General features: G+C 49.4%; 2 protein-coding genes across 5 annotated transcripts in view; both read left to right on the forward strand.

The window, feature by feature from the left end:
* Nucleotides 1-9,018, forward strand: part of Uros (uroporphyrinogen III synthase) — a 36,216-nt gene extending 27,198 nt beyond the window's left edge. For all 4 annotated transcript variants that reach the window (XM_074078088.1, XM_020179349.2, XM_074078091.1 and 1 more), the window contains 4 exons: nucleotides 3,406-3,486; nucleotides 3,962-4,047; nucleotides 4,930-5,028; nucleotides 8,587-9,018. In XM_074078088.1, the coding sequence (XP_073934189.1) occupies nucleotides 3,406-3,486; nucleotides 3,962-4,047; nucleotides 4,930-5,028; nucleotides 8,587-8,721 (401 nt within the window). In that variant the 3' untranslated portion in view covers nucleotides 8,722-9,018. The remainder of the gene's footprint in view (nucleotides 1-3,405; nucleotides 3,487-3,961; nucleotides 4,048-4,929; nucleotides 5,029-8,586) is intronic.
* A 4,226-nt stretch (nucleotides 9,019-13,244) lies between these two features.
* Nucleotides 13,245-21,585, forward strand: Mmp21 (matrix metallopeptidase 21). Its single transcript, XM_020179356.2, has 7 exons — nucleotides 13,245-13,406; nucleotides 14,594-15,140; nucleotides 16,119-16,258; nucleotides 16,505-16,646; nucleotides 17,656-17,913; nucleotides 20,296-20,468; nucleotides 20,714-21,585. The coding sequence occupies exons 1-7, from the start codon at nucleotides 13,245-13,247 to the stop codon at nucleotides 21,011-21,013; spliced, it is 1,722 nt and encodes a 573-aa protein (XP_020034945.2). The 3' UTR covers nucleotides 21,014-21,585.
* Nucleotides 21,586-21,833: the final 248 nt, after the last annotated feature.

Genomic DNA, 21,833 nt, shown 5'->3' on the forward strand with positions numbered 1-21,833 from the left:
CCTTGTTTCCAGGGCACAGATTGAGCTGTACGCACATTCAATGCCTCTATTCTGGAAGGAGACAGAAGGGACCCAAGTCATTCCTCAACTAGGGCTGGTTTGCTTGCTTTGCAGCACAAGACAGCGTCACTTCTGAACCATTATGTGTGCCTCAATGAACTGACTCAAGGTTCGGTAGGGTGGGTCTTCACAGGTTCTGTCGTTATCTGGAAGCATTGGTCTGCATTCTTTCTAAAACCTTTGTTCTGATTTATTGCCAGCATGTCTGTGGCCCTAGTAAATCTTCCGTTTCCAATTGGAATGTCCAAATAAAATCCAAGTTGGCGCTAATGAGGGTCTTCACCTTGGTGTACCACAGCACTGGTGATTTTCTCCCTCAATGAACTTTGAAGCCCAATTTTAAAAGCTGAATACAAGTATACTTCCAGTGCTTACAGTAAACGGTCTGACTCCTACTTACTGTTATTTACTTACTCAACTTTTACTAACTATGAGACAGGAGTGATTGTGTTTAGAGCTGTTAACTCCACCAGGACATACTAATTTAATCTCATCACTCACAGATGATTCTCCTCTCCCAGGATCTCTCTTCTAATGGAAAAATAATTACAAGTTAAACAGTAAAGGGCAGAAGAGGGTTATAATTTTTAAAAAGAAAGGCGAAGAGAGTCCCAGGCAGACCACACTGTCATCCATGGGAAATGTCCTCCTGCACTTGCAAAGTCCCTGCAGCCTTGCAGACTTGCTGGGCTCCTCCAGGCTCCAGTTGGCCTCGGTGTCCTAATTATCTGCAGTTAACTACCCACTGGTTGCACGACCTGATTCTCACGTAAACCTGGAGGTGGCTATAGCTTTACTTGCATGTTGTCCAATGAGATTACATTTTAAAAGCTCATCCTCCTTGTCTTCACAACCTATGGTGACTGTTCACTGAGCCCCTGCTCTGCTGCCTAATGCTTTTCTGGGACTTTCAACACTTGCTCTTCAGCCCTGACAGGCGAGAATGTTAGGCCTCCTTCCTGTTGGTAGAAGGGAGAGCAGAGTTTTTGGATTCCACAAATCAACATTTTAGAGTCACTGCCCCTAACCATTGTATTGACCTGTTTGTGTTGAAGATAAATCCACACATCAAGCTTATCCCCAAAAGAAATGGGTTATTTGCCTTTGACTTCTTGACGAGAGTTAACTCTCGGGGAAATGTAGTTGCCATAGGTCAATCCTTCAGGAGCAAAGAACACCACCAGGAATAGTAATGTTCCTTTTTTTTTTTTTTTTTTTTGAGGTACTGGGGTTTGAACTCAGGGCCTACACCTTGAACCACTCCACCAGCCCTTTTTTATGATGTTTTTTTCCAGGATAGGGTCTTACAAACTATTTGGGCTGACTCCGAACTTATCCACCTGACTTCTGCCTCCTGAGTAGCTAGGATTACAGGTGTGAGTTTCCCTTTTTTATGCAGATAGGGCCAGGCCTTTCCAGGGAAGCTGGCTGAGTTGATCACATGTGTGAGCCTTGAGTGCTGCGTGATCAGGTTTTTGGCCAGAGTGGAGTGAGAGAAACTAGCCCCTCCCTCAGGGCGCCTTGTACCTACTGCAGCCTGGGCTTGTGAGTGCCTTGTCACAGCCTTGTCAGGGACAGGATAAGAATGAGCAGTTCAGGTCTCCACTGACCTTCAGAAGAGATTCTTGAGTTTACTGAGGCCCTTGCCTGCCTGCCTGCCTTTGGGACTGAGCTTGCAGGAAAGTTGGACTCCTGTTTTGCTGCTGGATTCCCACAGCTGCCCCAGGAAGAGGTTTGGCCCCTAGCATCCTGCATTCCTTCTCCAACACTCACATAGACAAACAGATGTGGGAAGTACTCCTGTGTATGCCACTTACCACGGAACCTGGGTGACCGAAGCCATAAAAAGATGAGGGGACTACTGAGTCCTGCTCAGTAGCCACTTTAATGAAGTATACATTGCTTTTTATAAACTCCTTTTACAAAGAAAGCATTTGGTCAGAAAAAGCTTGCCAAGTATTACGTGTCAAGGTTACATTAGCACAGGGAAGCACAGTTAAAATTAACTTTGTTATGTCTCCTTTAAAATGGGAACAGAGAAGCAGGAGAAGCACACGGTCAGCATAACTTTCTTATTTACATCTGAAGGACACAAAGCCATCTTGGAACCTTGAATACTGTTTTTCTGGATGTCTGGCTTTCTCACAAGGCCAGATGCTGACTCACACAGGCAAGGTCCCACTGCTGGGTCCAACACTCCTGGGCTTAGGTTAAGAACCCAGCACCTGAACACAGTTCTGAAAATGTCTCTCTAGGGGTGGCATCTGAAGTGCCTGAAACATTTCAGGCATCTCCAATCTACAGTTAACAATGTTCCCATCCTGAGTACTCTGTAATGTTGCTATTGATAAAGAAAACATCCACCAGTGTGAAGCTATTACACATACTTCAAACAGGGTAGCCTGCTATTCCTGTTGCTTAACTGCTACTTGAGGGGCAAGTACTTGGTGCTGGGTGGAGAACTTTGTTTTGCTTCTTCCTCTGATTGCAGTCACTGCAGATGTGGTCAGGAGATCCTAAGAATGCAGAAAAATAGGTAATGTTTGTACATGACCAACACCCATTAAAATTTCTGCTATCTAATGGACAGATGTGGGGAAAATAGTTGGTCCTACTGAAGTGCTTTGTCTCACAGTTGAGAGAGATTCTGAGACCTGACAACCCATCAGTTTTGTTGGATGATATTGTTACAAATTGCTGTTCAAATAGTGCTGTCTTCACTATTATGCAAAGCACTTAGGGCTTTGCCCTTAAATCTTCACAGAGAGGTGACAGTGTTAGGTCACAGTAAGAGGCCTTATCTCTGCAAGGCCCTTTGGACACTTGGCCTGGTGACTGCTGAGGTGACGGGGAGGCAGTAGACAGGGAGCTTGCCTTTGTTGGAGGTGGCTGCAGAGTCACTCCTAGCTGCCATTCCCTGCTGCCACTGAGCATGAACCCTGGCTCATCCAGAGTGTCCTGTATAGCTCAACAATCTTTGCCCAACCCTTACCTTTCTGACTTAGTTATTCTAAACAGTGGCTGCAGGCCAGGAGCCACTTCTGGACCAGAGAGAGTTGAGAGCGCGTGTATGACAGCTTACCTTGTTCATGGAGATGTTCACTTTCTAAGCACCTTTGCCCACTTTACCTCTTACGTTCTTTGTACAACGGCCTTCAGGTTCTGCAAGGTGTGGTGGTTGCTCTTCTTGTTTGCAGGTACTGGAACCGAGATCCAGGAGCAGAGCTGGGCCTGCAGCCCTGGGCACCTGTGCCAGCTGGGAGCTGCCCTCCCCATTACCCTGCACACCGTGCTCACCCTGAGTTTTTAACAAAGCTTTTACAAAGTCTGATTATTTATTCACAGGGGAGCCATCAACATTGCCTCTTCTGTTTCCCTGTGGAACCCTCAAGGGAGATACCCTACCGAAAATGCTCAAGGACAAAGGTGACTAGAATGTCTTGACTGGAGATGATGCCCTGAGGCCCAGAGAGGTTGTACTTGGCCATACAGAGACAGCCAGGGCCCCCAACTCCGAGCCTCTACTGAGGCTGCCCTCGAACCTCACTTCCTGGCATCATGAGTTCAGTCTGGAATTCATAGTGGCTAGGGACATGTGTGTGACAAACAAACATGGGGATGAAAGGCATCAGTATGTACAAACAAAGGCCTTTGTTTCTGGTCCTTTGCCCTTTCTCTACTGACTCAGTCTCCCCCACAAGAATTGTTCCACACTGTTCAGCAGGCCGCAGAAGGCTGTCTGGGGCCTCAGTCCTCAGTTGAACCTCTCAGTGTTAGAGCAGCTTATTCCAGGAGGGTGGTGTCACACTGGGGGTCCCAGCCAACCATTTGCTGGGGTTGTGATGGTTCCATCACATTCTCAGTGTGGTTAAGTCCGTCTCCTGATTCTTACTGTGCCTAGGGATTCCTATGGAAAGCATAAATGTCTACAAAACAGTTCCACACCCAGGAATCCAGGAGAACCTGAACAGCTATTATTCCAAGCAGGTATGTGCTGTTTCCAGGGAAAGCCCCAGGAGTGCGGGTGACAGGCATGAGCTCACAGACGCTGACTCTCCATGTGCTTCCACCATCTCCAGCTGAGTGATTTTGAGGGAATGGCCTTTCTGTGTCTATGTAGTAAGAGTAGACCTGTCTAATAAAGTTTTATAAGGATTAAAGGAGATGATTCATGCAAAGCTCTTCATATAGCATCTAAGGTATACACAAGCCCAAGGTTTGTGGACAGTAGCCTTGATATTGCCTTTGTTCTCCACCGTGTGGTGGCTGAGGCTGAGCTCACACTGGGAAGAGCCCACTATGGAGTCTGCCTCAGGCAGGAGAGTGCATACCTCTTGTTGAGTTGATTGATGTCTTTACCATTTCCATTCACAAGACTCCGGGTTTTGCTCTCCCACAATAGGCTTCCAAGAGTCTTACCTGATTCTGGGAGTCCTGCTAGGACAAACCAAATTCAGAGAGGCCATGTGGGTTGCCTGGCTGCTTGCTGCTCAACCTCCAGGGGGCTGGGAAGTTGACAGGAGCCAGCACAAAACTTCCTTACTTGGACAGTGCCATTTCACCATAGGTGTCAGAGGCACTGACTGTTCAAGGCTGCTGAGACTGGGCTTCATGTGCCCATGTCCTCTGCCGGCCAGACACAGACAAGGGGCCAGAGCAGCCCAACTAAGGGTCAACACCAGCCTCTCCGATCACAGCCTACTCTACAAACAGTTCCTTCAAACAGCACATTGATGGGGCAGAGCATCCCACACAGCCAGGGACCGCTCCTGCTGTAAAGCCCTGGGGCTGCTATGGCTAAGCTGGAGGAATTATTGCTGTCTCTCCTGTCCCGTGGCAAGGATGGCTCTTGTTTTCTCTTCCTTGCAGGGTATCCCAGCCAGCATCACATTTTTCAGTCCCTCTGGCCTTAAATTCAGCCTCGAGCATATTCAGGAGTTATCTGGTGACAGCATTGATCAAATTAAGGTACAGTATTCTATGGGCTTTGGTCATTTTCAGATTAATCTGTACTAATTATTCTAGGGTTTCCATGCCAACTCAAAGAAAGCATTCCTGGCCTGACAGATGCCATCAACTGCTCTGTAGAACTGGAAGAGCTGCTTCCGCCACTTCTTCACTGGGGCTCCTCACACCTTGCTGAACCTCTCTGAGCCAGTGTCCTCACTCAACTCAGGGCTAATTATCCCTAAGTGGTCCTGTGGACATGTGTATGGCCTTCCCTGCACAGGATTTGCCTCAGGGTTAGATGAGCCAATCCAAACGAAGCCCTGCATGCAGGGCTCGGTGCCATGTTGACATCCTTCCCTTCCTTTATGCTCAGCTAAACATTTTGAAATAATTATCTATTCTCAAGCACTCCCCTTTTCATGTCTTTAAAGGATTTACATCCACATTTTTAGGGACTATGTGTTATGAGTCTCCCCGTAATCCCAACCCTTAAGCATCTGTAAAGGAAATGTCCTTGAGCTGGCTCCAGGAGACTGGAGAGGATGTAGAGTGTGACCTGGAGCCCAGGGACAGAGCCACCACTACTATTGAGCACTTACTACAGTCCAGCAAGGCCAGGTGGATCTCACAGGAGTGTCTCATCTAAGGCATCCAGGCTGCTTTCTCAGTTAAAGATGGAATGTTAGGCCCAGAGGAGTTCCGTCCTGCCCCATCTCACACTGCTGGGAAGGAGGAGTTAGAACCCAGGAAGTTTGATGCCAGGCTGTTATCCACAGCGATACATCACTATGGTTCCAGGAGCCCTTAGGCATTGGTCACGTAATATGTATGCGAGCTGGTTGTAAGTAACCAGCAAGATAGGAGTGATTGTCCTTTACAGTGAAGAAACTGAGGCCCAGAGAAGTTAAGCAACTTGCCTAAGTCACATGGTGAGTTACTGGGAGGCCCGCTTGTATGTGGGTCACTGGGGAAGGGAGATTGTATCTGAATCCTGTGGTTAGGTTAGAGTGAAAACCCCTAAGGTGCTTAGCATAGTGACTGCCTGTAGCGTAATGTGCAGGGGACTGGGCTTGGGCTGTGGCACCTAGGCTTAACCACCCAGGTCACTGGGCTGGCCCACCCCTGATATGCCCTGTGGACCCAACAAAGACTGGGGTTCCCCACACCCAGACTCCTCCCAGCCCCTGGAAGACTGTGCCACTCCCTAGGGTCCTATATTGTGATCATTTGCAAATTTAGAGGGAGGCAAAGGCTCAGGTGAAAAAGTCTGTCTGTAACAAAACTGTTGGTAACTCCACTATCCTACTGTCAGCCTGTTTGCTGGTTCCATCTCAAGGAATTTCTTTCCTTTTAAATTTTCTAAAAATGATTTCTTATTGAGACCTGATTTGCAAACCATGACAGTCACTATGTTACTAATTTAGTATGTACACTTTTCTTTTTTGGTGTACTGGGGTTTGGACTCAGGACCTTGCACTTGTTAGGCAGGTGCTCTGCCACTTGAGCCACAGCCCCAGCCCCAATCTGTATACTTTTAAAGTGCACAAATCCATGGCTCTTTGCACAGTCACAGAGTTGTGCAAATGTCGCAACTATCTTAATGTACGCCTAGTCCCTTGTTACCCTCATCCCTGGCAACCACTAATTTACCTTCTGTCTCTATGGATTTGTCTGGCCTAGATAGAAGCATAACGTAGGTGAGTATTCTTGTCTGAATTCTGGATTCTTTCACTTAGCATAATGTTTTAAGGTTCATCCATGTTGTAGCATGTATTGGTATTTCACTCCTGTTTGTTGCCAAATAATAGTCCAGCTTTATTTATCTATTCTTTAGTTAATGGACCTTTAGGGGTTTTTCACTCTCAAACCACTTTGAATAAGGCGCTCTACCACTTGAGCCACACCTCCAGTCCAATTTTTTGTAACATTTTGATGAACTGTCAAATTGTTTTCCACAGTGGTTATACATTTTGCATTTTTGTCAGAAATGTATGAAAGTGATACATACAGCAATTTCTCCCTTTCCGCACCAGCACTTGTTATTTTCTGTTTTTATAATTATAGCCATCTGAATCAGTATGAAGTAGTTTCTTTTTGGTGCTCTGGATCAAACCCAGGGCCTCACACAAGCTAGGCAAGTACTGTACCACTGAGCTACATTCCAGCCCCTCAGTATTTTGTTTGCTTGTTTGTTTCTGTGGTACTGGGGTTTGAGCTTATGGCCTCACACTTTCTACCACTTGAACTACTTCACCAGCTCTCTCAGTACGGTTTTGATTTAGATTTCTCTAGTGAATAATAATATTGGGAAGCTTTTCATGTGACCATTTTCTGTCTTCTTTAGAGAAATGTCTGTTCAAATTCTTTGCCCATTTTTAAAGTGGTTGGTTGTCTCCTTGTTGTCAAGCTGTAATAGTTCTATATTCTGGATACAAGTTCTTTTCCAGGTATATGACTTGCAAATTTTTTCTTCAGTTCTATAGGTTGTCTTTTTACTTTATTGATGATGCCTTTTGAAGTCCAAACATTTTTTAAAATTTTTTGATAAACTCCAATTTATCTACTTTTTTCCTTTTGTTACTTGTGCTTTGGGTGTGGTATCTAAAGAAACCATTGCCTAATTCTGTGTCTTGAAGATAGAGGGAGGCACATCAGGCCACAGACTCCTGAGGCTGCACAAAGGGACATGTGTCATGTGGACTCTGCTGCCAGCCTGCCCAGCTTTCAGCTTCTAGAGAAGGAGGATGAAGGGGTCAGGGCTGCTACTGTAGGACTCACATACTCCCAAGCAGTGCAGTGTCCATAGCGTTAGTCCAGAGGGGAGACGGGGCAGATGGATACATTCTCTCTCCTGGAAGCTGCATGTTTTCTCCTTTAACCCAAGTCTAGCCCTGTGAGGCAAGGGTAATTATAGGTGGGAGAATGAGGCTCAGTCAGGCTATGTGACTTGTAACAGTAGCTAGTGGAGGGAAGAATCAGGACAGAAAACCATGTTCAGTCCAAGCTTGGCAAGGCCCTTGAACATAGTGCCTGATCAGAAAGAGGCATCCTGCTAAAGAGACTCATGCCATAGAATTGCTAATTTGGAGTAAAGATGACCGTGCAGGCAATAGCCACCAACAGTCATTGAGCACACACTGGTGCCAGGCACTGGCCAAGTGGTTCACCTCATTTGATCCCCTCAGCAGCCTGGTGGAGAGCCTGATGACCCCTTCTGTGTTACCAGTGAGGGAGGTGGAGGCCAGAGAAGGTGGGTCATGTGCCTAGGTCTCCATCTTGTGCAGCTGGGATTTGAACACCAGCCCTCCAGCTCTAGAGACCAGTTCTTGCCTGCTCTGTTTTCCTGAGCGATCCAAATCCACCCCAGCCACCACCATGGTGCACGTGAGCCCCGGGGATAGCATGCACTTGCTCAGAGTAGCATGAGGCTATGGTAAGATTGTGACTGCCAGGGTATTTAACAAACTATGAAGCCTGCTTCAAATTAGATGTCACTATCACTTACATAAACATGAGGAGCGATGTCCTAACAGAAAGGCTGGCTGGCCTTTTTGCCTGTCTCTTCCCTCTTTGTAGATCATAGCTATCGGCCCCAGTACTGCTCGTGCTCTGGCTACCTCGGGCCTGCCTGTGAGCTACACCGCAGAGAGCCCCACCCCACAAGCTCTGGCTGTTGGCATCAGGAAGGTACTACAGTCTCACTGCTGCTGAGTAGGCTGCGGCCTTGGCCCCACGTACACTTCCTGGGCCTGGCTCTTTCCCTGTGGGGAGAGGGCATCTTGCCACTGCCTCTGGGATGCAGCCAGCGTCAGGCTGAGTCTTTTGGGAAGCTGCTACCACCAAACTCCTACCTCGAGCCTACAAGGAAGCACACAGGCCGAACATGGGTCCAGTCCTGCGACTGGTCGCAGGCCCTCGTGCACTTCCCTGCTGTACGCTGTCTCCCAGGCCTGCGGGAGCTTCCTGTGCCCAGCAGGATGGAGTCAAATAAACCACACTGGCAACTTGTGCTCACTGAGTATGTGTTATTACTCACCAAGAATGGGTTTTGGGGCAAAACTGTTGGGGGCTGAGGGGAACCGATATGCTCCTGTTTGACAGCCACCAAGCCTGGTGTGAATGATAGTTGCTATGCATGAAGTAGGTTAATTCATTCTATATAAAAAGTCCTTGAAGTTCCTGCTTGTGAGCTATGGACAAGTGTAATTAATACCCAGACATGCTGATTGAGAAACAACTGCAGTGCTGGTCAGGTGGACCAGCAGATTCCCCGGCGCCTGGGGCCAGGAGGTTGGGATTTACTTAGAAATGTAGTCCCCTATAGAAAGGCTTTGAAAATCTGTCCCAAACATCAGTGACTCACGCCTGTAATCCTAGCTACTCAGGAGGCAGAGATCAGGAAGATCGCAGTTCAAAGCCAGCCTGGGCAAATAGTTCACAAGACCCTATCTCGAAAAAAATCCCTTCACAAAAAAGAGCTGGTGGAGTTGGTGGAGTGGCTCAAGGTGTAGGCCCTGAGTTCAAACCCCAGTCCCACAAAAAAAAAAGAAAGTCTGTCCCCAGATTTTATTTCCATTTTTTTAATCCTTCCCAGAATTTGAGCTTGGGGTAAGATAGCCATGTTTGTCTTTTAATACCCATGGGCTGGGGGCAGGGAAGACCTCCATGCCATCTTCCCGGCTCTGTCCTCGAGATACCAGGTCAGGAAGCCTCATACGACAAGGGCTTTTACCCAAGTAATCACCATTTATCACAACAACCCTGAAATTCATAAGCTGCCTCCTATCAGATTAATAAGGAGAAGGAGGAAGCCAGCAATAATCAGTTCTTCAAATCTTGGTGTGACTTGGTGCTGATTTGGACATGGGTTGAATGTGTCCGCCAAAGTTGTGTGTTGGGAGCTTGGTCCCCAAGTTGATGCAGTGGGAGCTGATAGAAACTCTAAGAGGAAGTGAGCGTTTATTTGGAAGCTGAAGAAGCACACAAGATGGGCATGGAGGCACTGAAGCAGGACACCAAGAGACAGGCTGGAAGCAAGGGTTTAAAGAGAATGGCAAGGTGAGGGTTGCCATGGACTTCTGAGGCAGGTGTGAAAGGAGCGAGCAAGAGGCTCCTTCTCAAGCCTGGGGAGGGGATTTACTGCATGTCTACATGCTACCAAGTGTCATCCCTGATGCTGGTGGTCCTGGCAATGCCAGAGGGGTGAGCAGGGCTTGGATCCAGATGGGGGTCTGCAGGGGATCAGAAAGAGCTCAGAGGCGGGCATCAGGGACCACATGCTGGAGAGCACTGAGGGGCCAGGAGCCAGGGACCTGGGCTTTTAGCAGCAGACTGGAGGCTCCCTGTGGCTTCAGAATGCCTGGAGGAACCACTAGTGGCTCAAGAAGACAGTGGGCTAAGAAGCTTGAGAAGAGTCTAGAACTCTGGTTTAAAAGGGTTAGACCAGAGAAGCCACAGGCCATTTTTCTGCTGTGTCCGAGAGGACGGTGATTTTTCTTAAAGGCTGTAACTAGATCAATTATTCCAATAATTATGTTAATTTGTGGCCTAGTGGTGGGGTGCACGTGAATGGAAACCAATACAAAGATGTGCCCAGCGGAGCTGGTCCAGCCTGGGAAAGTTGAGTATTGAGGTGGTGATATACTGGGGACCCTGTTGCAGTGTAGGAGCCAGGACGGGGTGAGAACCCCCACTTCACCCTGAGTGGACTGTAGCTGAGCCATTTCCACACAGAAGGCCACTCCAGCAGAGAGGCTGGGTGACTACCAGAGGGTGTCGTTGCAGAGGATCCAGTGATGGGGTGGGAAAAGACATCCAACAGAGGTGCCAAAAATTATGTGGCCTGCCTTCCCTCTTCTCACCAGCTCTGCTGAGTGCTAGGGAGGAGTTAAGATCATGGAGGGACCTAAGAGCCAACCCAGGGTGCAACTGGGCTCTGAGTTTTCATAAATAAAGAACAAGAAAGAGGCTGCAGCAAACCAGTTGTTACAAGTGTGATGGTGGACAAGAAGGGCGGGGACATTGACTGGTCGCCTGTGTTCACCATTCCAGGTAAGAACTGCAGTGAGCAGAAAAGTCTTGTCCTGGGTTCTTTATTGTCCCCATGGTATCAGGGAAGGCCTTCATTCTCTCCCTTGGGCCAACTCTGTGCCTCTTCCTCTCCCCAGGTTCAGCCCTCTTCTCCCCACCCCCACCCCCACCTGGGCCATGTGGACCCACAGGGAGAGAGGAGGAACAGGAAGTGTTTGTGGAGAAAAGTGGGAGGTTGGAGGGTGGCACAGTGGGTAGCCCGCAGGGGCTGCAGGCACGAAGGATGCAGAGCTCAGTGAGCAAGTGTGGGCACCGAGATGAGCACTCAAGCCCACCCAGGACTGGGACCCTGCCCCAGGAGGTGAAAGCACTCAGGCAAGGGGTGGCTGAAGTCCCAATCCTGGGATCAAAGTAGGTCAGGAAGAAAGACCACAGACTTGAGGATGCTGATAGGTGAAGCAAGACAGGATGCATGGTACCCATCAGGGGGCCTGTGCAGTCGGGGGACCTGTGGTTGGGAAAAGACAAAGATTGCAAGGAGACCTGCTGTGGTACGAGGAGCCATCTGCACTTCTGGCTTCAGAGGTAGTAGTTGGGGGTACAGGCAGGTGAGGCCAGGTGAGCAGGCAACCAAGCAGAATGGACTTGACACCTCAGAGGACATCAGCAGATCAGAGCAGTGCACTGGCCCATTCCCAGGATGTCAGCAGGTGTGATGAAACTGGGCTTTGGAAAAGGTGTAAGCACAGAGCAACTGAGTCATCAGACTTCAGCCCTGGGAAGGCTGGAGTGATGCCGCAACTGGCCTAAGGCCCACAGGACCAGGGTGTTTCCCTAAGTGGAGGCAGAAGTTGGGACTAGAACCCCCATCCTTCCTCTTGACCTGCTCAGCCTCTACTAGCCAGAAAGACTGTGGCCTCTGGGGCAGGCAAGTCTCCCAGAGGGAGGAGAATGCTCAGATTGCTTCTAGGACAGACCCAGCGCCTGGGGACATGTATTAGTCTGTTGTCTAACTGCTGACCGACACTAAATCTCAGGCCCACCACTATAAAGCCTACTTCTCATTTCAGAGATCAATCAGTGTTAGAGGCTGCTTATGGCGGATGCTGTGCTGGCCAGGAGTGAGGGGGAATGAAATCACAGAGAATCAAAAGGAGGCCTTAGGTTGGGGCATCCTGGGGCACAATCTCTCTTCAAATTCCTCTGGTCAGTCCCATGGGCCAGCGCGGCCCGCTTGGTCCATACTCTCCAGAGCCTGTCAGCTCTCGCCTGCTTGAATGAAGGCCCACTGTTAGGGGAGGTTCTGTCTTCAGGGTTCCTTCTGGAACGCCAGGCTCCTCTGAAGGAGGCGGGGTTGTATGCAGTGTTCCAGACCCTCGGGTGCTTCTAGTCTGTCCTGTAAAAATCTCTGACCTGCAGAACGCACTGAGCACAGCCCTTAAGGAGGATGAGAAATACCAATATTCAGGCTCACTGAGGATACCCATGGCATGCTGTTGAATTGTAAATAACAGTCTGGAGCATATATGATTTATGTAAATTGCATGCACACACATTACTTCTCCATGTATGCACCCATATGGATCTATAAGACTCTTCACCAAATCCGAACTGCTCGAATTGCAGGATTTCTTTCACCTTTATCCTCAGTACTTACAAAATTTACATTTTCTCCACCGATTAGACATTCTCTTTTAATAAAGAAAAACAAAATCAATAAGACGTGAAAAGAAAGTCTGAGGAACTAACAATCCTCAAAACCCAGCCCACCCAGAAAACCGTGCGGACTGAGCAGGTTCACGAGCACAGCTGTGAGCTGGCAGGCCGTGTCCCGCAAGGCCTGTTGTCGGGGTGGAGTTCCGGCTCCTACCAGCAGGCCAGATGGACGGGGCGGCACTCCTGCACTTCATTTAGGAAGCAAACTTGCCCACTCACACATTGCCACAGAAATGCAGTCACAGGCACCTGCAACTCTGGGACTTAATTCCCCAGGAGGTGGCAAACAGGAGAGGCTGAAAAAAGAGTTGTCATCACACTAACGAGAAAGGCAGCCCTGGGGTCTTCAAAGGCAGCGCACCTGGGGCAGGCACACTTTAGGCCTGTGTGAGAAATGCTTGTTTGTTATAAAAGGGTCCCATGCCTTCCTCTTTAAGGAGAGGAGAGAGGGACAAAGGAAGGTGGGAGGGCAGAGTCCAGACCGGGCCATGCTCACTGCCTTTGTCTTGCACCGGACGCTACTGCTCTGCTGGCTGGCTGCCCCCTGGCCGGCTCAAACCGAGAAGCTTTTCCACAGCCGGGACCGCTCGGACCTGGAGCCATCCCCCCTACACTGGGCCAAGCCTATCACCAACCTCCACTCTGCGCAGGTAGGAGAGCCACGGTGCAGCATCACTCACGTGCACGTGCAGCGCATGCACAGGTTGCATATGCCAGGACATATGCAAAAGGTCTGGGCAGGGCAGAGACAAAGAGGGTCCAGCAGGCCGTACTGGGTGGGACATGCAGGCCTTGTGGGGAACCTGGTTGTCATGAGTTTAGTGTGAATGACGGCTCCAGGCTTAACCTGATGTTACTGTTTTGGTGGTGCTGGGGTGGAACCCAGGGCCTTGTGCATGCCGGGCAAGAGCTCCACCACTGAGCTGCATCGCCAGCCCAGCCTGGTGTTGTTAATGGATGACCCCATGGGTCAGCCTATAGTCAGTGATTGACATTGCCGGGGCATACAGGTGACAGACTTAAATGTGAAGGGTTAAGGCACTGTTCCCATGGCATTTCTTGCCTACCCCCTTCTGGTCTCTGGATTCAGAGAAGAGCCAACTCCCAGCACAGACCCCCTTACCTGGCATATGAGGGTCCTCTATGGAGCTGTCCCTGTGGCATTCACCAGCTTTGCTGCAGCTCCACCACCACAAGAGCAAGAGAGGAAATTCCATCCTTGGGAGTCATGGGCCAGGACGGGGAGTGGTTGGAGGAGATCTCAAGACCTGTGCTGCACCCTTCAGTCCTAGTGGTCACTGTACATCACAGATGGTCAGGGTTTCAAACTTTAACCACTGGCTCCTGGAGCCCCAGAGGTGTGGAGTAATGAGAAGGGGCTCTGGGCCACACTCTGTTAGCTACCAAGGACTGCCTGCTGAGAAGAACCGCCCCCCACCAAGAGGTTCATAGTTATAGTCAGTCCCAGTCCCCTGGTTCTGACTCCCAGGTCCCATCTCGGGCCTCCTCTGCCCTTAGCATGTATCCATCTCCAGCCCTGGCCTCACCCTGCCCATGGCTTCTCTTCCCACCCCATGCCCACAGGGCCTGCTCCAACTCTGCCCTTCTCGGGCCACACAGCACCAATGACTTCACCCAGCCCAGCCCAGCCCAGCCTAGCCCACTCACAGGCCAATGTCCTTGACTCCTGCCCCACTCCGCACACCCTGCACTTGCCCTGCCTCCCTCCGTCTCTCAGTCTCTCTGTCACACAGTTTGGGGATCAGGGCAGACGCCAGCACGGGAGAAGCCCTGGTGGGAGTCAGCCTCCGGATTTGGGTGTATTTCTCTCCCACAGAGATTCTTGTCCCGATATGGCTGGTCGGAGGTGTCTTCAGCCTGGGGTCCCATCCCCAAGGAGTCATCAGAGGCCCCTACGGGCACCACCCTGGCTGAGGCCATGCGCAGGTTCCAGAGGGCAAACGCACTTCCAGCTAGTGGGAAGCTGGATGTGGCCACACTAGCGGCCATGAACAGGCCACGCTGTGGTGTCCCTGACACACGGATGCCACTCCAGGCCACCCTGACGACCCCACCAGCCCCACGAACCCCTCTAGGTCCACGGCCCAGGGCCCGACCAAAGCGCTTCCTGCAAATGCTGCTGCCCAGGCTGGGTGGGCAGCAGGAGGACTCCTCGGGCCGCAGGGCCATCCAGGCCTTCTCCAAGAAGACCCTGACTTGGAGGCTGGTGGGTGAGGCCTACAGCAGCCAGCTCTCTGTGGAGGAGCAGAGATACATTTTCAGGCTGGCCTTCAGGATGTGGAGTGAGGTGACACCGCTGAATTTTCGGGAAGACCTCACTGCCCCTGGGACTGCAGTGGACATAAAACTAGGGTTTGGGAGAGGTAAGAGGGCACAGACTCAGGGCTGCCTTCCTGCTAGCCTCCCTCACAGAGGCCCCATATCAAGTGCCATGTACAGGATGACAGGGGTCAGCTGCAGAACAGTAGCTCCAGCTCTAACAGTTGGGCTTGCTCTGTGCTGGCACTTGATGGGGCAGGGTAGATTTAATCCCGCTATAGATCCTGCCTTCTTAGAACTCACTCAGAACGGGATGGCTCAGCATTCCCCCGAGCCAGCAGTGCTCACAGGGAACAAGGCCAGTCCCTCCGTTCCCCTCAAGGCAGGTGGGCGTGCTGGGTTCAGGCTGGCTGCTGCAGTCTGCTCACCTGGAGCACAGATGTGCTTGGTGTGCTCCTCAAAACTCAATGCCAGATCGCCCTCTCTTGTCCCATGGAGAAGCTACAAGTGCAGCTGACCCTAGCAAGAGCCAGGAGGGGACATGCTCAGAAGGAGACATCGTAGATGGCGGGTTCACACCCGTCCTAACATCTCTGCAACCCTACCTGTGAACTGGGGGTGCTTCTGGCCATCTTGCTGGTCTCCCTGGATTAATCTCCCAGTGTGAGAGTGCACAGGGTGCACACTTGTTGAAAAAGCATAGGAACCAAGGGGCCAGTGACCTCTCTTCCTTCATGACCTTCCACACTGTTGGGACCAGCTCAAATGCTTTCTCCTCCATGTGCCCTTCTGCCATTGCCTGTATCCCTGCCACACACTGCCCTCTCCCTGTTGCTCCCTGGCATTTGGCACCCAGCTCTGCTCTACAGTTTTCATACTTTCCACTTGCACAGTTGGTAGACCACCTGTGACCTGGGCCCTCCTCCCATGGGAATTCAGGCAGGTTATCACTATGCCTGCCCAGCCACTGGACACAGCTCCTAGAGGAGTGCCAAGGGGCACTGTCACCTGTGCAAGTTAGGGAGGGAATCCGTGACGGGCACCCCCCCAGTCACTGCCATCACATCCTTTGCCCTTACTAGGCCGGCACCTGGGCTGTCCTCGGGTATTTGACGGGAGTGGGCAGGAGTTTGCACATGCCTGGCACCTGGGTGATATTCACTTCGACGATGACGAGCACTTCACGCCTCCCACTAGTGACACGGGCATCAGCCTTCTCCAAGTAAGTAGCTGAACTGCGTGAGCCCAAGTCCAAAAAGCCAGGGATTTCCTGTGACATGCGCACTTCTTCCTAGGAAGTTAGCAGCTCTACGGTGATAGCTCCCCAGTTCTTACCCTGCTCCCCTTTACCTGAGCAAGCTCAACTCTACAGGAGGCACAGGCCTGCCCTCTGTAGCCTGGGGTTTCTTCCCACTGGTACTTGGAGGTTCAGATTGGGCCCTGTACCCATGGATTGTCCCCCTCCTAGGTCGCTGTCCACGAAATTGGCCATGCCCTTGGCTTGTCCCACACCTACAGGATGGGATCCATAATGCAACCAAATTATATCCCCCAGGAACCTGCCTTTGAGTTGGACTGGTCAGACCGAAAGGCCGTTCAGAAACTGTATGGTAAGGAGGGTTTGGGCAGGTCCTCCCCAGAACTCCCAGAGGATGTTTGGTGGCAAAGCCCAGCAGGACCCCCCCACTACTCACACACCGTTGTACATCTCTGCCCACTCGCCATAGTGCAGTTTTCTTAGTCACAAGTGCTCATGCTCAGAGCACAGCCTCAGGTGGCGGGTGAGCTCAGTGCTGTGGGCAGTCTCACCTGTGCCCTCTTTCATTTGCTGCCTGCCCTCGCCAGGAGGAAAGAGGCCGAGGCAGGAAGATCAAAAGTTCCAGGCTAGCGGGTGCTCACGCCTGTAATCATAGCTACTCAGAAGGCAGAGATCAGGAGGACTGCTGTTCGAAGCCAGTCCAGGCAAAATAGTTCACAAGTCCCTATCTTGGAAAAAAAAAAAAAACTATTGCAAAAAGGTGGAGTGGCTAGGGGTGTAGGCCCTGAGTCCAAACCCCAGTACTGCAAAAAAAAAAAAGTTCCTACCTAGAGAGACCCTATCTGAAAACAAACAAACAGAAAACAAGGAAGATGACTAGTGACTTAGCACAGATGCCCAAGGCAAGGAGAGCTGCCCTTGCCTTTCCATTTCAAAGTTCACAGATGCCATGTCTGCCCTGCTCACATCCTCCTGTCGGTTCTTGGCACTCAGCATTCAGAGACAAAAGCCAGGACACACTTACTTCACTTGGTGGAAATCTGACTTTGTGTGTGCCCAGAACCAAACTTATTTCCTCTAATGAAGCCAGCCAGCCATCAAAAGGCAGCAGCCAAGCTATACTTAGGGGGTCCTGTAACGGCATCCACACTGGGTCTGGGGGCACAGTGAGTGTGAGCCAGGGTGTCACAGGCAACCTGGGACCCCACTCCTGCTCCATCTCCAGTCTCATCCAGATCTTGCCTTAAAAGATGTTTCAACAGAAAACCCCAGCTTTGCGGTTGTCTGTATTCCAGTCCAGTGAAAGTTGGGTTTTTGTATCATGTAACAAGTGGCTGGATTTTCTTTTCTCTTTTTCTCAGGTTCCTGTGAGGGATCATTTGATGTTGCATTTGACTGGATTCGCAAAGAGAGAAACCGATATGGCGAAGTGAGGGTGAGATTTAGCACGTATTTCTTCCGCAAGAGCTGGTACTGGCTCTATGAAAATCGCAACAACAGGACACGCTATGGGGACCCTCTCCAAATCCTCACCGGCTGGCGTGGGATCCCGACACAAAACCTAGATGCCTTCGTCCACATCTGGACGTGGACAAGAGATGAACGTTACTTTTTTAAAGGTAAACACTCTTCTGGTGGCTCCGGTTCCCTCATTAGGCAATGCATTCAGGATAGACGTTTCCAGCCCTAGCAAGGCCTTCACTGCCCTGTTCTGGTACCATCAGACCATAGCTTCCATGAAATTTTATTTTCTGCAGTGCTGAGGCTTGAACTCAGGGCCTACACCTCAAGCCATTCCACCAGTCCTATTTTTGTGAAGTTTTTTTCGAGATAGGATCTCACAAACTATTTGCCCAGGCTGGCTTCAAACTGTGATCCTCCTGATCTCTGCCTCCTGAGTAGCTGGGATTACAGGCCTGAGCCATTGGCACCCGGCCCTGATCTTCTTAAGAAAGCACTTTGGCCATCAAATGAATGAATAAGTGAGCAAACTTTGCTAGTTATATGAGGCAGTTGCCAAAGATCTGTAGAAAGGGAACCTATGGCAGTTTCCCCTGGTTCTGGAGAAGGTTACCTGGTAGCCAACCAATAGAATCAAGTGTACATGGACAACCACACAGTGGATGTGACCACTGCCCCCTAAAATCTGATGCTGGTGTCACCAGGAGCCAGGGCTTGAGCTAGACTTTCCGATAGGTGGGACCTGGAATGCCCAGACAGGGCACCTGGAACGGTGTGCGCACGTGGCCAAAGGCCAGCAGCACAAGCTGAGGATGGAAAAGGCTGAATCCATGGAGGGGTGTGGTGTGTGCATCTCACTTGGGTGAGATGTGGCTGGGGAGGGCTGGTTGGCCTGATCTTGGAGAGCCTCAAATGCCAGGGCCAGACCTAGGACTAGGACTTCATCCAGCTGACAGTGAGGAAGCAGTGGAAATTTCTCGAGAGGGAAGACTAGTGTTTTCTTGGGAGGCGGTGGGGCCTGGAGTTGAGCTGACCAAAGGAAGGACAGGTCTTATTCTCAACACCACCCTGTCAAGTACCTCTGCATGGTGCTCTGCAAAACCAAATGGCTACAGCCTAATCCCAAACACAGTGCTGTGGCTCCAGCTTTTTCCTTCACCTTTCCACCCAAGAAAATTTGTGTATACTCTCTCAGCCTGAATCCTAGAAATACAACTATACTGCTTTAAACTGCTCAGTTAACCCAGAAGAGAAACTGACTCTTATGTGCAAACTTTACCACCAGGTCCTGTGTGTAAATTTAGTCTGAAATTTCCTTCACATCCCACAGAGAAAGAGTTCTTTGGCTTAGTTGTGGTTGGCAGCTGCCTGATGGAGCTTTCATAGTTCAGGTCTTTCAGTTAGAAACATAAGAAGTCCTCTACTAGAACTTATGTTGTCCACACTCAGAGTCTTCATTACAGAGTAAGGTCTTCAAGGGGTGACTGCTACAATATAGCTGTATTTTATTCTTAAGGGCTTTAAAAACATCTTACATTAAATTTTCTGTGAATCATTCAAATTAAACATTCCAGTTAGAGTGAATTGCATCTCTACTGAGACATGTCATATTGTTCTCAATGGCAGACTTTTCCAAATATACTGAGTATTTGGTAACTGCTTGAGGTCTTCTGAGTCTTTGTGGGACTAGGGTTTGAACTTAAGAGCTTTGCCCTAGCAAAGCAGGTGCTCTGCCACTTAAACCACATTTCCAATCTGAGCTCTTCTGAGTTGTAAACTCAGAAGTGTCTAGCTCAGTGGATTTATTCTGCGTCTGCCCAACATACAAGACTAGGAGCTAATAAAGCAAGCCTAGAATGGTCCTGTCTTATTTGGAGAACATGAAATTAGCCTTTAGATTTTGGAACAAAATGGAGCAAAGTGACGAGATATTATTTCCCAGGACAGTGTGTAAAGTTTCATGAGGTGGAGTTCAGTAATACTGGGGTGATCTCTGGTCCCACCTAGGCTGTCTGAAATTGGATGAGTTACTTCAACTCTTTCTACTCTTTCCACCTTAGTGAAATGGGAACAGAGGGGCAACCAGGTGACTCTAAAACACTAAAACACTGGAAGGTGTTTTATAATAAGCATCAGGATTTCTTATGTAAGGGGCAGGGAGCGTGTATATCAATTAGGATTAGAAAGTGATTCAGGCCAAACCATGGGCCTCACATGTAAAAGGATGACTTTAAAAGAACATACTCAGATGAAAAAGACCACATGACATTGCAAGTTGCCCTGTTTGTCATCTCCCATGTTTTTTGGTGGTACTGGGGTTTGAACTCAGGGCTTCATGCTTGCTAAGCAGGTGCTCTACCACTTGAGCCACTCCTCCAGCCCTTGTTTTGTGTTGGTATTTTTGAGACAGGACCTTGAGAACTGTTTGCCCGGGCTGCCTCTGAACTGTGACCCTCCTGATCTCTGGCTCCCAAGTAGGTAGGATGCAGGCATGAGCCACTGGTGCCTGTGCTTTAGGAACATTTTTGATTGGTTCTTAGGAAACCAATACTGGAGATACGACAGTGACAAGGATCAGGCCCATACAGAAGATGAACAAGGAAGAAGCTACCCCAAGCTGATTTCAGAAGGGTTTCCTGGCATTCCCAGTCCCCTGGATACAGCCTTTTATGACCGAAGGCAGCAGTTAATTTACTTCTTCAAGGAGTCCTCCGTAAGTGGCGCTGCTTCTCTAAGCCTTGACTGCATCTGTCAGATGAATAAGTTCTTAGTGAAAAGCTGTTCTCATTACTTCGGCTCTCTATAGCACTGGTAGATCATGGGATGGGAAATTATTTAGAACTTCAAGTCTAAAGAACTGCAAAGTCAGACTATTAACTCCTCATTGCTATAAGTGGACCTGAAAGTCTATGATCTTCAGAAAGCCAGTCTTACCTTACTATCTGATTTGCTTCGCAGGTATTTGCATTTGATGTCAACAGAAATCAAGTACTTAATTCTTATCCACTGAAGATTACTGAAGCCTTTCCAGCAATAACACCACAGAATCATCCCTTCAGCAGTATAGATTTGGCTTACTACTCCTATGCACACAACTCTGTTTTCTTTTTCAAAGGCAATGCATATTGGAAAGTAGTTAGTGACAAGGACAAACAACAGAACTCCCGTCTTCCTTCTAATGGCGTATTTCCAAAAAAGTCTACTTCAGGGAAGTGGTTTGACATTTGTGATGTCCATCCATCCACACTGAATATGTAACAGGAACATGAGAACAGAAAAATTGAGGTAATCACAGGATTTCTCTTCTACAAGAAAAAGCCTGACTTCTTTTACAAAGAAAACAGATACTAGTTAAAACCAGTGGGAAAGACATTACTAGAGCTTTAAAAATCTTTAAGGATCAACTGATCCTTCGTAAAATTAGTTTTACAAATATTTTAAGAAAAAGAAAAAAAGCACTCCACCCCAAGGAATTCCTATTTTTCCCTCTCTGCATGGAGTGCTGCAGCTGTACCCCAACACATCCTGGCCATATGTGTGGGAGCTGGGAAGCCAGCTGAAAACCCTTAAGGAAGGAGACGTTACCCCTAAAGGTATGGAATGACTACTGTGCTTAAAACCAAGGGGTTCAACAGAAAGAATCTGGAATTTACTATGTTGCAAAATCCTAATCCTTGACAGTGGGTCAAAGGTTTTCCTGTGTCTCTTACCTTCCCAAGCCTGTCAAGATGGCAGGATGGAAAAGGTTGTACACACTGCCAGCTGCAGCTGAAGCTGAAGCTGAAGCTCCTTTATCTGCCCCAACTAGGGCTCTGCCCTCCCTCCCTCCATCCTGCTGGTGGTCTCCAGTTGGCAGCCAGCTGTGTTCTTCTTTGCACACACAGGACAACTGTGCCCTGTTCCTGAACACAGAAGCTTTTTGGTTCATTGACTCACCTGGTGTCTCTTTTCCTGCAAAGCCACCTAGCTGACAGTTCACAAACGCTCCGACGGCTACACCACCATGATAGGGCTCTGGAAGCCAGCTAGGTAACTATTTTTCCTGTATCCGTATATCTAGAGTGGGCATTATGTCCCT

This window comes from Castor canadensis, chromosome 7, assembly GCF_047511655.1.
Source record: "Castor canadensis chromosome 7, mCasCan1.hap1v2, whole genome shotgun sequence".
Lineage (NCBI taxonomy): Eukaryota > Metazoa > Chordata > Mammalia > Rodentia > Castoridae > Castor > Castor canadensis.

Bases quoted from the DNA above. Each gene is read 5' to 3' on its own strand.
- Mmp21 (XM_020179356.2), top strand. From the start codon at position 13,245: ATGCTCACTGCCTTTGTCTTGCACCGGACGCTACTGCTCTGCTGGCTG. The intron at 16,259-16,504 runs GTAAGTAGCTGA...TCCCCCTCCTAG, and splicing joins CGGGCATCAGCCTTCTCCAA to GTCGCTGTCCACGAAATTGG. The intron at 20,469-20,713 runs GTAAGTGGCGCT...TTTGCTTCGCAG, and splicing joins ACTTCTTCAAGGAGTCCTCC to GTATTTGCATTTGATGTCAA.